The sequence below is a fragment of the Dipodomys merriami genome, unplaced genomic scaffold (assembly GCF_024711535.1).
Source record: "Dipodomys merriami isolate MVZ:Mamm:240054 unplaced genomic scaffold, mDipMer1.0.p SCAF_1, whole genome shotgun sequence".
In the NCBI taxonomy this organism is placed as follows: domain Eukaryota; kingdom Metazoa; phylum Chordata; class Mammalia; order Rodentia; family Heteromyidae; genus Dipodomys; species Dipodomys merriami.
Window position 1 is genome coordinate 37,387,942 of NW_027202270.1, and position 13,363 is coordinate 37,401,304.

Here is a 13,363-nt window from a genome sequence, read left to right on the forward strand (position 1 = left end):
AAAAAATGTGGATAGGATAGCAAAGGAAACTTTTTAAGGACAGAGGAGTGAGTAGTAAAGGAAAATGCTACATCTTATACAATAGAGTTAACTGATTTATTTGGTCATACTGTACTTTGTTAAACAAACTTTAGATGATGGGTTAAAGTTAAATTGTTAAAAAAATTGTAAAGGATGAACAAATTCAGCAGTTTCACTAGATACTATGTTGAAAATGAACTATACAACTTGTGGGTGGTGGGGACAGGAGGGAAAAACCTCTGGAGAGAGCTAGGGAAGGGATTGACATTATTCAAAAAGAAATATACTCTCTCTCTCTCTTTTTTTTTTTTTTTTTTTGCTTGGTTGTGGGGCTTGAACTCCGGGCCCTGGCACTGTCCCTGAGCCTCTTTGTGCTCAAGGCTAGTGCTGTATCACTTGAGCCACAGCACCAATTCTAGTCTTTGATTGGTTAGTTGAAGATTAGAGTCTCATGGACTTTTCTGCCCATGCTGGCAGTTTAGGATAAGAACATTTAAATTAAGCTGTAATATTAGATGATTGGGGGCATCAGATAAACCTGGGTTTGAATTACAGCTCTGCCTTTTACTAGTTATAATATACTTGGACAAATCATTTGAACTTTGAGTAATTTCGTTCTCTAGTTGAATATAATATACTTGGACAAATCATTTGAACTTTGAGTAATTTCGTTCTCTAGTTGAAAAACAAAAGTAAAAAAGCCAACACATCAGAAAATTTTATTAGATTGAACAATACTAAAATGATTATAAATGTGCCTATAATTTCTCACATTTAAAACGCATTGACACAGATAGGCTCTTTAAAATATTTTGTTAGCATATATTAAGTAAAATGTTTAATTATGACTTTTCCACATATAACATTCTTTGATGTGCAGGTATTTCTGCAGCTTGCTGAAATTGATTCTTTGGCTCAGAAGTGGTGTAGCAGAATAATGCAGAAGTTCAGGTTTTTTTGTTTTTTTCTTCTTTGCCTGTACTTGAGCTTGAACTCAGCCTGGGCGCTATCCCTGAACATTTTGCTCAGTACTGCGCACTACCTACCACTTGAGCCACAGCTCCTCTTCTGGCTTTTTGGTGATTAATTGGAGATGTAATTCTGAGGAACTTTCCTACCTGGGCTGGCTTCAATCTATGAACCTCAGAGCTCCACCTTCTCATTACTAGAATTACAAGTGTGAGCACATCAGCAACTGGCTCAGAAGTTCTATTTTAATTTTTTCCTTTTTTTTTTTTTTTTTTGAGGAGCCTCCATAGTGATGTCCATAGTGATTACACAAATCGAATTCTCTTCAGCAGTGAATAATGTGCCTGTTTCCTCTCAACTCCTTTGGCCAATATTTGTTATTTTTTGTTTCTTGATGATTGCCGTTCAGACTGGGGTAAGTGGAATCTTAGTGTAGTTCTGATCTTCATTTCCCTGATGGGGAAAGATGTCTAACATGTTTTCCATGTGTTTATTTCCATTGGTACTCTTCATTTGAAAAGCATTTGTATAATTACATTGTCCCTTTATTGGGACATGGCTTATTTTGTCATTTGTTGTTAGTTTTTTGACTTGTTTATTTATTTGAGGTATTAACCTCCTGTCAGATGACTCTCTAGAAGACATTTTCTTCCATTGTCTAGATTGTCTCTTCATCCTTTTAATTGTTTCTTTAGCTGTACATAAGCTTTTTAATTTAATTCAGCCCTATATTTATCAATTCTTGCTATTATTTTCTGAGCCATTGAAGTCCTTCTTAGAAAGTCATTGCCTATTAGATGTAAATAAATTCCCCTTTTGTTTTCCTGTAGTAGTTTCAAAGATCTGGGTATGACATTAAGATCTTTGACTGATTTTGATTTGATTTTTGTTTCATTTTTGAACATGAACAAGCCTATATTAAAAAAAAAAGAACCATTTGTCAAGAGGCTGTCTTTTTCTAGTATATGTTTTTGGTACCTTTGTCAAGATTCAGGTGACTGTAGCTTCATGGGCTTATCTCTGGATTGGTGTATGCATTGCTTGGTGTGTGCATCTGTTGTGCCATTAGCTCTGTCTTAACAACACTATGGCTCTATAGTATAGTTTGAAGTCAGATATTGTGAGACCTCCAGCATTCCTCTTTCTAGTTGACCACTTAGGATTATTTATGTTTTCATATGATTTTTAGCATTGTTTTTTCTATTTCTGTAAAGAATATCATTGAAATTTTGGTGGAAATTGCATCAAACCTATAGAATTGTTTTTGATAACATAGCTGTTTTAGTTTTCTATTAATCCACAATCATAGTTCTTTTTGTCTTTTCTTGTCTTCTACAAATTCTTCATTGTTCAATAGTTCCCAGTATAGAGGTCTATTAATATCTTTGGTTAAGTTTGTGCCTCGGGTTTTTTTGGTTTTTGATTTCATTTTCTAATTGAGGGTATTACGAATAGAATTTCTTGACTTCTTTTTCCCTTTCAGTGGATATGTTGTTGGCATATAACAAAAGCTATTGATTTTTGTATTCTGCTAAAAGTGTATTTCAGATCCAAGAATCTGATGGCATATTGAGGATCTTTTATGTGTAAGACTATACCATCTTCAAATAAGGGAAGAGGAGGAGAAAGGGAGGAAGATCAAGAGAGAACAGGAGAGAATGTGTGTATGTATGTGAAAGAGAAGGAATGAATGAATTAATAGTTCTTTCCAGGATAACTTGACAGTCACAAATAAAAGATTACACTTTATATATAACTGAAATAGTAACTAATTAAAAGAAACAGGCTTTCTATAAAGAGGCTTTATATAAAATTAGTCATGGTAGTGTATCTGCAGTTGTAAAACCATAAGTGGTGGTGTTAGATTACAACAATCTTTCATTGATAATTTTGTAAAAGAACCTTGTCTGTCTGTTTATCTGTCTATCTATGGTTCCATCACCTGATAACCATTATAATAGAAGTTTTTCTATGTCTATCCACAACAGTAATAGCAGCTGTGCATCATTTAATGGTATTGAGACTTACTATTTGTGTCTGTTGTCTAGTGAAATGAATACATATCCTTACTCTACATTTCTAGTTACACATTTGAATGATTAACTGACTTTCCATGTTCATAACTTTAAAAACAAGGAATTAGATCATGTAGTCTGTTAACACTTTCTAGTGCTCCAGTTAAAAATCCTTTTTCATAGCTAGGTGCTAGTGGCTGATGTATGATTTTTGGCCTTTTACTTGCTAGACAAGTGCTTTTCCACTGAGCCACATTAACCCCTCATGCCCGTGATTTTAGCTACTGAAGGGACTGAGATTCGGAGGATCAGTATTTGAAGTCAGCCAGAGCAGAGACTTCATCTTCAAAATAACCAGCAAAAAAAGTAAGACAGTGTGGTTCAAGTGGTAAAACATGAGCCTACCAAGCAGGCCAGTAACCAGAGGCCTTCAGTTCAAAACCCTAGAACCTTTCCTAGTTGTATTCAGTTATTTTCTATAATGAGCAGTGTTTTTTCTGTATTCTTTGCCTCTCTTAAATTCTTCCATTTTTTTCTATTTCAATTTATTTTTGATAAATGGGGTTATTTAATTCCTGTAAAATGCTTGAATGGCAGTTCTGTGTAAACATTAACAATTCATTTTGCAAAAAATGACTAAAATGTATTTAACAAAATATTTTAGAATTCAATAAATGCATAGGTTTATAGGTTTATTCAGAACTACTTAGTTCTCAAATGTGCATGTACATCTGAAGGTTACTGCTTTCAGTAGATTTTACATTTTAGTTTAGCTCTGTATATTTCCAGACATAGTATGCTTTTAGTCAAATACTTTTTATTGCATAAACATGGTTGTTCGTTCATACTTTGTATAGAAACATTGCATTTTTTTTTTTTTTTTGGGTCCGGTCGTGGGGCCTGAACTCTGGGCCTGGGCGCTGTCCCTCAGCTCTTCAGCTCAAGGCTAGCGCTCTACCACTTGAGCCACAGCACCACTTCCGGCTTTTTTCTTTTTGCTTATGTGGTGCTGAGGAATCGAAACCAGGGCCTCAGGCATGCAAGGCAAACGCTCTACCACTGAGCCACCTTCCCAGCCCGAAACATTGAATGTTTTTTAGCTTACTGTTTCTCTTACTTGGTTATTTTCTCAGGTCTAAAAATAATAATAGTAATACTACTGCTTCATGATGAAGGTTTACATCCCTTCCACTGATAGTATTTTCAAGGAAAGTGTTTTCTCTCTTTTCATATTGTTTTATTCCTTTAAATCATTAGAATAAAGTTTTCTGTTTGCTCTTTTTCTTATAGAACTTTTTTAAAACTGCTGAAATAAGTGTTATGCATATTGTTTTGCAGATCTGATTCTTACATATTTTAAGTTATTGGTTATAACTGATTATCGATTATAAAAATAATTTAATGTCCATTGTGATTTAATGTCCATTGTGAGGATAAAAATGTATTGATATTTCACACATTGCTTCTCAGTGTTAAAGCCTTTTTTGTTGTGTTTTGTAGGTGATGTTTGCAGGCAGAAAAAGTGAACTGTCAAGGAATTCAGTTCTCTGAGTACTTATTACTTGGACTAGGTGAGGAGTTGTTGGTTTAGTGGATCAGCTGGCAACAAAATGAAAAGCAGTGTAGCACATATAAAGGTAAGTGTTTAAAATTATGACAGAAGATGTAGGCTAATAAGTGACAATACATTTATATAATTAGAATATTAGAATAAGCCAATAAGATGGCATCATACCTCTTAGTAACACCATTAAATTTTAAGGTAGATACTTGGCCAGATGGGAATAAACATGTGCAAAGGGGCATGAGAGAGGATGTGTATGTTCTGTATGTGTGTACACATACATGCCCACATCAATACCTACCTAAATCATGTGAATGAGCAAATGCAAAAGAAAGTAAATTAGAAATGGTGTAGGAAATTCCATGATCATTCTCTAGGAGTTTGTTTCCTAACTGTGACTTGGAAGGCAGATGTTCCCTTCCTTTGACTAGTCTGGGTTCCTGCATGTCTGTTCATTTTATGAACTTGTTGCTCCATATTTCAGATGCACATATTGGCACTATACTATGCTGTACTTGGTAGGCATTTATGTATTCAACACACACATATGCAGTTCTTAAATGTATTGTAATGACTTTGAACCACAAAAATCCTTATTCTTATGGAATTTACCTATTAGAATGAGGAAACAAAAAGTCATAAATTTGATACATAAGTAATATGTTAGTGTTCACTGCTAGATTAGCTATAGTAAAAGTAATATGATCAATAACACTGATGGAGTACAGTTTATAGTAGGGAGGTGAGTGTTGGGCTTTTGGAAAGGAAGTGAGCCATTTGAGAAGAGACTGACACTAGTCAAGAGAGCTAACATATATGTAGGGGAAGAGTGCCTGGGAGTATGAACAGAGAAGCTACTGTGATTTCTAGGCGTGATGTCAGAAGAGTACCAGGAAACCAGAACTGTACTCACTTTCTCAAAACTGTTCTGCGTGTACATTTCATTGATGCAATGGGTCCACCTCTATCCCTATTTAAACAATTTGTTTTTTCCCTTCCCCTCAACAAATTGTACCAACTTCAAATACAGTGGAAAAAATGGATTATACCATGGGGGAGAGACATACAAAGCAACAAAGAAATCATCTTATAAATATGTTAGAAACAATCGCAAGAAAGAAAAAACATTTGAATCCTTATCTTGGGGTTCATTTCGCCTAACATCAACTTATTTGACCATTTCTGCTTGTCTCAGACATATACTAGTTATTGCAAACAAAGGAAACCATGGGACCTATGTTTCTTTGGGCCTGGCTTACTTCACTTAGTATAATTTTTTCCAAGTCTTTCCATTTCCTAACAAATGGGGCAATGTCATTCTTTCTGATGGAGGCACAGAATTCCATTGTGTATATATACCACATTTTCTTGATCTGTTCATCTACTGAGGAGCATCTGGGTTGGTTCCATATCTTAGCTATGGTAAATAATGCTGCAATGAACATAGTTGTGCTGGTAGCTTTAGTGTGGTCTTGTTTGTGATCATTTGGGTAAATGCCCAAAAGTGGGATTGCTGGGTCATAGAGGCTCTATGTGGAGTTTTTTGAGGAACCTCCATACTGCTTTCCAAAGTGGTTGAACACGTTTACACTTCCACCAACAATGCAGTAAGGTTCCCATCTGGCCACATTCCCTCCAGCATCTGTTATTAGAGTTCTTGATTATAGCCATTCTAACTGGGGTGAGGTGGAATCTCAATGTTGTTTTGATTTGCATTTCTTTTATGGCTAGGGAGGTTGAGCATTTCTTCATGTGTTTATTGGCCATCCTCCTTTCCTCTTCAGAGAAGTTTCTCTTTAAGTCTTTAGCCCACTTATTTATTGGGCAGGTGTTTCTTTGAGGATTTGTTGTTAGGGGATTTAATTTTTTGAGTTCCAGGTATATTTTAGATATGAGACCCTTGTCTGTTCTATGGCTAGTGAAGATCTTCTTGCAATCCGTGGGCTTTCTGTTGATCTTGGTAGCTATGTCTTTATGCAGAAGCTCTGCAATTTCATGCAATCCCATTTGTCCAACTTTGGATTTGTTGTGTTTCTGGGTCTCTTTTAAGAAAATTTCGGCCTGTGCCAAGGAGACCTAGGGTTTCTCCTATTCCATCCTGTAATGTTTGCAGTGTCTGCTTTGACTCCGAGGTCTTTGGTCCATTTGGAGTTGATTCTGGTGCAGGGTGATATATAAGGATCTAGCTTTAGTTTTCTACAAGTGATTAACCAATTTTGCCAGCATCATTTACTGAAGAGTCTGTCTTTCTTCCATTCTACTTTTTTAGCTCCCTTATTGAAGATTAGATGGCTATAGGTCTGTGGGTTCATTTCTGGGTTTTCAATTCTATTCCATTGGTCCTGAGGTCTGTTCTTGTGCCAGTACCAAGCTGTTTTGATTCCTATGGCTTTGTAGTAGAGTTTGAAATTTGGTATTGATATTCCTCCAGCACTGTTCTTTCTGTTAAGGATCATTTTTGCTATTCAGGGTCTTTTATTGTTCCATATGAATTTTTGGATTGCCTCTTCTATTTCCTTGAAGAATGAGGCTGGAATATTGATAGGTATCGCCTTGAATTTGTAGATAGCCTTGGGAAGTATTGCCATTTTCACGATGTTGATCCTTCCGATCCAGGATCATGGGAGGGTTTTCCACTTTCTAAGTTCTGTTTTGATTTCCTTTTTCAGGTTTTTAAAGTTTTCATCATAGAGGTCCTTCATTTCTTTGGTTAATTCCTAGGTATTTTATTTTTTGTGAGGCTATTACGAAGGGAGTTGCTTTCCTGATTTCAGCCACACTTTTCTCATTGTTGGCATACAGAAAAGCCATTGATTTTTGAGGGTTAATTTTATACCCTGCTACTTTGAATCAGCTTAAGTAATTTGGGAGTGGAGTCTGGGATTCTTTAAATACAGGATCATATCATCTGCGAAGAAGAAGAGTTTTACTTCATCTTTCCCTATTTGGATCCTCTTTATGTTTGCATCTTGTCTTATTGCTGTAGCTAGGCCTTCTAATACTAAATTGAAGAGAAGTGGAGAGAGTGGACATCCTTGTCTTGTTCCTGAGTTAAGAGGAAATGGCTTTAGATTTTTACCATTAAGTATAATGCTAGCTGTAGGTTTGTCATATACAGCCTTTATTGTATTGAGGAATGTTCCCTGGATTCCTAATTTTTCCAGAACCTTCATCATAAATGCTTTAATTCTTTTTTTGGTGGGGGGTGTCCGGTCGTAGGGCCTGAACTCTGGACCTAGGCGCTGCCCTCAGCTCTTCAGCTCAAAGCTAATGCTCTACCACTTGAGCCACAGCGCCACTTTCGGCTTTTTTCTTTTTGCTTATGTGGTGCTGAGGAATCGAACCCAGGGCCTCAGGCATACAAGGCAAGCACTCTACCACTGAGCCACCTTCCTAGCCCTAAATGTTTAATTCTTATCATCTAACATAGTACCACTTAAATCAGATGGTCAAATAATATTTGTTGAAAATAAGCATGGATTTTGATAAATATATTTGTTAGCTTCTTCTAGCTGTTTATTTTATCCATATTTAGTTATTCATACTAAATGTGTGTTTGTTAAGCCAAAGGAAATACAAGGTAAGTGCTATGTTGTAAGAATTAAACAAACATGATCTTTCTAGAAAACCTCTAAAATTAATTATCTTTTTTCACCATGAGCAGCTATTTATGTAAATGCTATTGTATGAATTTATAATTTAGTTCATAGGAATAAAATCTTGAGTAAGTAGAATAAAAAATTTGAGCACTCTTCTTTCCTACCTTTTTTTCCCCACAAAAATAAAAATATTTGGTCTAGCCAGGTGATAGTGATCCTAACTGCTCTGGAGACAGATCTGAAGATCACAATTCAAAGCTAACCCAGGCAGAAAAGTCCTTGATACTTTTTTTTTTTTTGGTCTGTCGTGGGCTTGAACTCCATGCCTGGACACTGTCTCTGAGCTCTTCAGCTCAACGCTAGTGCTCTACCACTTGAACCACAGCACCAGTTCTGGTTTTCTGAGTGGTTAATTGGAGATAGGAATCTCACGGACTTTCCTGCTTGGGCTGGCTTTGAACCTTAATCCTCAGATCTCAGCCTCCAGAGTAGCTAGGATTACAGGCGTGAGCCACTGGTGCCCGGCATTACAAATTTTTTTTTGTCGGTCTTGGGGCTTGGGCACTGTCCCTGAGCTTCATTTGATCAAGGCTAGCACTCTACCACTTGAGCCCCAGCACCCCTTCCGGCTTTTTCTGTTTATATGGTACTGAGGAATTGAACCCAGGGTTTCATGCATGCTAGGCAAGCACTCTACCACTAAGCCATATTGCCTCCTCTTCCCCCATCCCATACTCTTATCTCCAGTTAACTACTAAAGGCCAGGAATGGAGCTGTGGCTCAAGTGGTAGCCTTGGATACAAAAGCTCAGGAACAGTACCCAGGGCCTGCATTTAAGCCCCGGGACTGGCACACACACACCCCCACATAAAATACAGGTCTAAAATGAAAACAAGTATGGAATGTAGACATTTATCTGGAATGGCCCCCAGTGGGGCCAGTGGTAGAGCGCTTAGTGGTAGAGCGCTTTCCTTGCATGCCTGAGGCCCTGGGTTCGATTCCTCAGCACCACATAAGCAAAAAGAAAAAAGCCGGAAGTGGCGCTGTGGCTCAAGTGGTAGGCCTATGTAAGATGAATTATTTCTGTGATGTAAAACAAGATTTGAAGTAATTTTGAAATACTTCCAATTTTCTGAGGCACAGATATCATTGTTTTTGTTGTGTTTTTTTTTACATAAATAATTTTCAAAATATTCCTTTCTTTCTCCATGACAGCATTCTTCTGGTCATGACAGAAGGGAAAGCTGTGATTCATATCAGAGGAGTTCCTCTCCAGAAGACAGGTAAATAGTTTTATGTTCTGAGTACTACTAAAGCCTGTAAATGTGTTTAAGCAAGAATTTATCTCTTTGGCTATTAATGTATGTTTAGATGTTGAACTACTAGTTTTACTAGTTCCTACAATCATACATGTTCACATAACTCTTTATAGTGTACAATATTTCTGTATATCATTGTAACTATGTTAAGGTCAACAGTCTGGAAATGGTTCCATTGTATAGCAGCATTTATTTTAGGACTACAGTTAGTTTACTTAGTTGTAACCATTAAAAATAATCTTATGTGAAAAGCATATGTCTACCAGAGGATTTGCTTTATGAACATCTAATTACTTGCCCTGGTTTATGACTACTTATTACTTTCACCAAGCATCTACTTTTTCTTTATTTCCTCCCCTCCCTTCCCTTCTCTTCTGCTCCCCTACCCTCTTCTCCCCTTCTCTTCCATTCTCTTTCCTTCCCCAAAATATCTCCCTTCAACACAAATAGGTACGTATGGATGTATAAGTTAATTGTATGTGAAATATGGATTGTGTTACTATTATTCAATATTATGAATTTATTTTATGTCTCTTTAAGTTATCTGATTGTATTTACTTAAGATTCAAGTAAAATATTTATGATACTATCTATCCTTATATGCTAGTAATTTCAGTTCATTTTGTCTGTTATCCAACGTCACATTTTCTGGGAGACTCAACTCCAGTTAACTGCAAGAAAGCTAGAACTGGAGGCTTGGCTAAAGTAGTAGAGCAATAGTCGTGAGTGGAAAAGTCAAGCAAGAGTGTGAGGCCCTGTGTTTAAGGACCAGTACTGTCCCCCAACCCCCAAAAAAGGAAAGAATAGCAAATGATGAATATATCCTCTTGGAGTACAGTTGGTATTTACAGAGACAAAGGACGGTCTCGTTTGTTCAGTGTTTTGATAAATGAGCTATCTAAGCAAAAGTAGTTATGTATAGGCTAGCCTTTTTTCCTGCTAATTATATATTGTCTCCTTCTTTATTTGTCCCACTAAGGATAATATGAATCACTATGAACAAGTCTGGTAAAGTGAATTCCAGAAGTAGCTTTGATGTGTGCAACAGGAACATTTTTATAATCCAGAATGAATAAAGGGATATTCACAAAATGAACTGTTTGCTATAAAAAATTTAACAAAGGTGTTATTGAGTTATAGAGTTCTTTAGAATTACCAATATGACTTCCTTAAATATTTAAAATATAGTTGTTTTCAATATTCAACTTTCTTTTCTTATTTTATGCTAGATATGCAGAAAAAGAAAGGTCTTCCCGGGAGAGAGATTACTTTGATTACAGCAGGTCTGACTACAGTAGGTCAGACTATGATCGTTCAAGAAGAGGACATTCTTACGATGGCAGCATGGAATCAAGGTGAATACTGTAGAAAGGCTGCATTCATTTAATTTTTTTTCTCTCCTTCCTTTCTTTTTTTGTGATGGTTTTGAGTTTGAGCTCAGGGCCTGGGCACTGTCCCTTAGCATTTTTGCTCAAGACTAGCACTCTACCACTTAAGCCACAGTTCCACTTCAGGCTTTTTGCTGGCTAAATGGAGAGAGGAGTCTCATGGACTCTCCTGTCAGGTTAACTTTGTACCATGATCCTTAGATTGATTAGATCTCAGCCTTCTCAGTAGTTAGTATTACAGGCATGAGCCACTAATGCCTGGCTAAATTTTCTTCTTCTTCTTCTTCTTCTTCTTCTTTTTTTTTTTTTTTTTTTTTTTGTGTGTCAGTTGTGGGTCTTGAACTCTGGGCTTGGGCACTGTCCCTGCACTCTTCAGCTCAAGGCGAGCACTCTACCGCTTGAGCCACAGTGCCACTTCTGGTTTTCTAGTGGTTTATTGGAAATAAGAGTCTCATGGACTTTCCTGTCTGCACTGGCTTTGAACTGCTATCCTCAGATCTCAGTTTCCTAGGATTATAGGTGTGAGCCACCGGTGCTTGGTTAATTTTCTTCATTTTTTATAACAAAACATCAAGAATAGCAGCTAGCATTAATTGGATATTGTTGGTACCAAGCTTTTTAGTAAAGATTACATGTGAATTAATTGCTTATTGAAGTAAATAGGAGAAACAGATATTACATCAGTTTTACAGCTACAGAAAGTGAGGCTTACAAACGTTAAGTAACTTATTTGTATTTTTGAATTATCAGTGGAAAAATCCAAGTCTATGATCTAGAGCCCAGGCTTTTAGTCATTATATTGTATTGCAAGAGAGACTGACTTATGAGACATGTTTTTGAGACTGTTTGCTAAATGAAAGAAATGGATGCTCCATATAGGCAGAGGAGTTTAACTGGAGTTCTGTTAGAGATAGAAATATGCTCAACTGCTTAACAAAGTAATTGCTTACATAGCTAGTTCTCTGTTTACTTGCATGTAGAACAAATAGGCATAGAGAAATAAGTAATGTAGAATATGAACTTACTTGAAATTGACTTTAGAATGCCCGTATTTTAACCCTTTTAATGAGTCAGTTACATATTAGAAGGAGTATGGATTTTGTATTTATATAGATGACAGTTCATATCTTATTAAAAAATACTCTTATCAGCTTCCTGCTGAACTGCAATTTACTTATCTGTGAAATTTGTGTGATAACGAGTGTCTTTTATGCTTCAAGTTTAAGATAACATCTGTTTTCTATTACTATGTCTGAACATAATAAATATTCGGAAATGGTAGCTTTTAAATATATTAATTTCAAAATATCTATTTAAGTAATAATATATAGTGATTCAGTGGCCCTTTGAATAGCATATAGAAAGCAGTAGAAGAATTCAGATTTCCTAATATAGAGAGTGGTTCACTTTGAATATATTTAATTAATCTGACAAAATTAATAAATTCTATTTTAATATTTTTATTGTGAAAATATCTATTTTAATATTTTATAAAATAACTGTCATCTGTCTCCCATGTTCTTTTTCTTTCCAATAACTATTGTCTTTTTTTTTGCATCATCTGTGCATTCATCTTGATCATCATTTTCATAAAGTCAGCTCTCTGCATGTTCCTGTTTATCTTTTTACCCTTGTCTCCTATATGTTATTGCTCAATAAGGTCCTTTTTATAACCACCAGGACCAGTCCCCTCATTATAACTTTTGGATCAAATCTGCCATCTTACATGAGTAGATGTTAAGTTTTCTTCTTAGTAATTCTATTCATTCCAGTATATACTCCTCTTCTTCCTTCTTTCCTTTCTTCTTTCTTTCTATTTTTTCAGGGCCTGGGACTTGAACTCAGGGTTTGGGCATTGTCCCTGAGCTGCTTTTACTCAAGGCTAGCACTCTACCACTTAAGCCAGAGCTCCACTTCTGGATTTTTTTGGGGGGCAGTTAATTAGAGATAAGAGTCTCATGGAGTTTCCTGCCTGGGTTGGCTTTGAACTGCGATCCCCAGATCTCAGCCTCCTTAGTAGGTAGGATTATAGGCATGAGCCAACAGCACCCATGTTTTTATATATATATATATATATATATATATATATATATATATATATATATATATATATATATATATACACACACACACACACACACACACACTCATTCTTAAAATGTCAGGTTAAATAGTCACGAAAAGCCAAATTCATCAGCAGTTATCTTAATGACACCTTAAGAAAAACTACTACCACTAAAAGATAAGCTAAACATTTTGTATACTTTTTTAGTATTGTCAAAATTCATTTTCCTAATTTAAAGTTAGGAAGCATGTTTGATATGAGTAATACACACGAGGTTGACATTACCCATCTTACAGATACTGATACTAGGATTTCATCTCAATTTGGATATAAAAGTCTATGGTCATTTTGTTTTTGTTTTGCTTTGTTATTTTGCAATCCCTGACTATACAGTAAAGTGTTATTCAGTGTATTTGGTCCAGC

General features: G+C 36.0%; 1 protein-coding gene across 3 annotated transcripts in view; it reads left to right on the forward strand.

The window, feature by feature from the left end:
• Positions 1-13,363, forward strand: part of Cwc22 (CWC22 spliceosome associated protein homolog) — a 54,811-nt gene that overhangs the window by 6,150 nt on the left and 35,298 nt on the right. For 2 of the 3 annotated variants that reach the window (XM_070019828.1, XM_070019811.1), the window contains exons 2-4: positions 4,506-4,642; positions 9,384-9,451; positions 10,717-10,842. In XM_070019828.1, coding sequence (XP_069875929.1) covers positions 4,616-4,642; positions 9,384-9,451; positions 10,717-10,842 — 221 coding nt within the window. In that variant the 5' untranslated portion in view covers positions 4,506-4,615. Of the gene's footprint in view, positions 1-1,268; positions 1,406-4,505; positions 4,643-9,383; positions 9,452-10,716; positions 10,843-13,363 lie in introns of those variants that run through there. The other variant, XM_070019819.1, reaches the window with a different exon arrangement.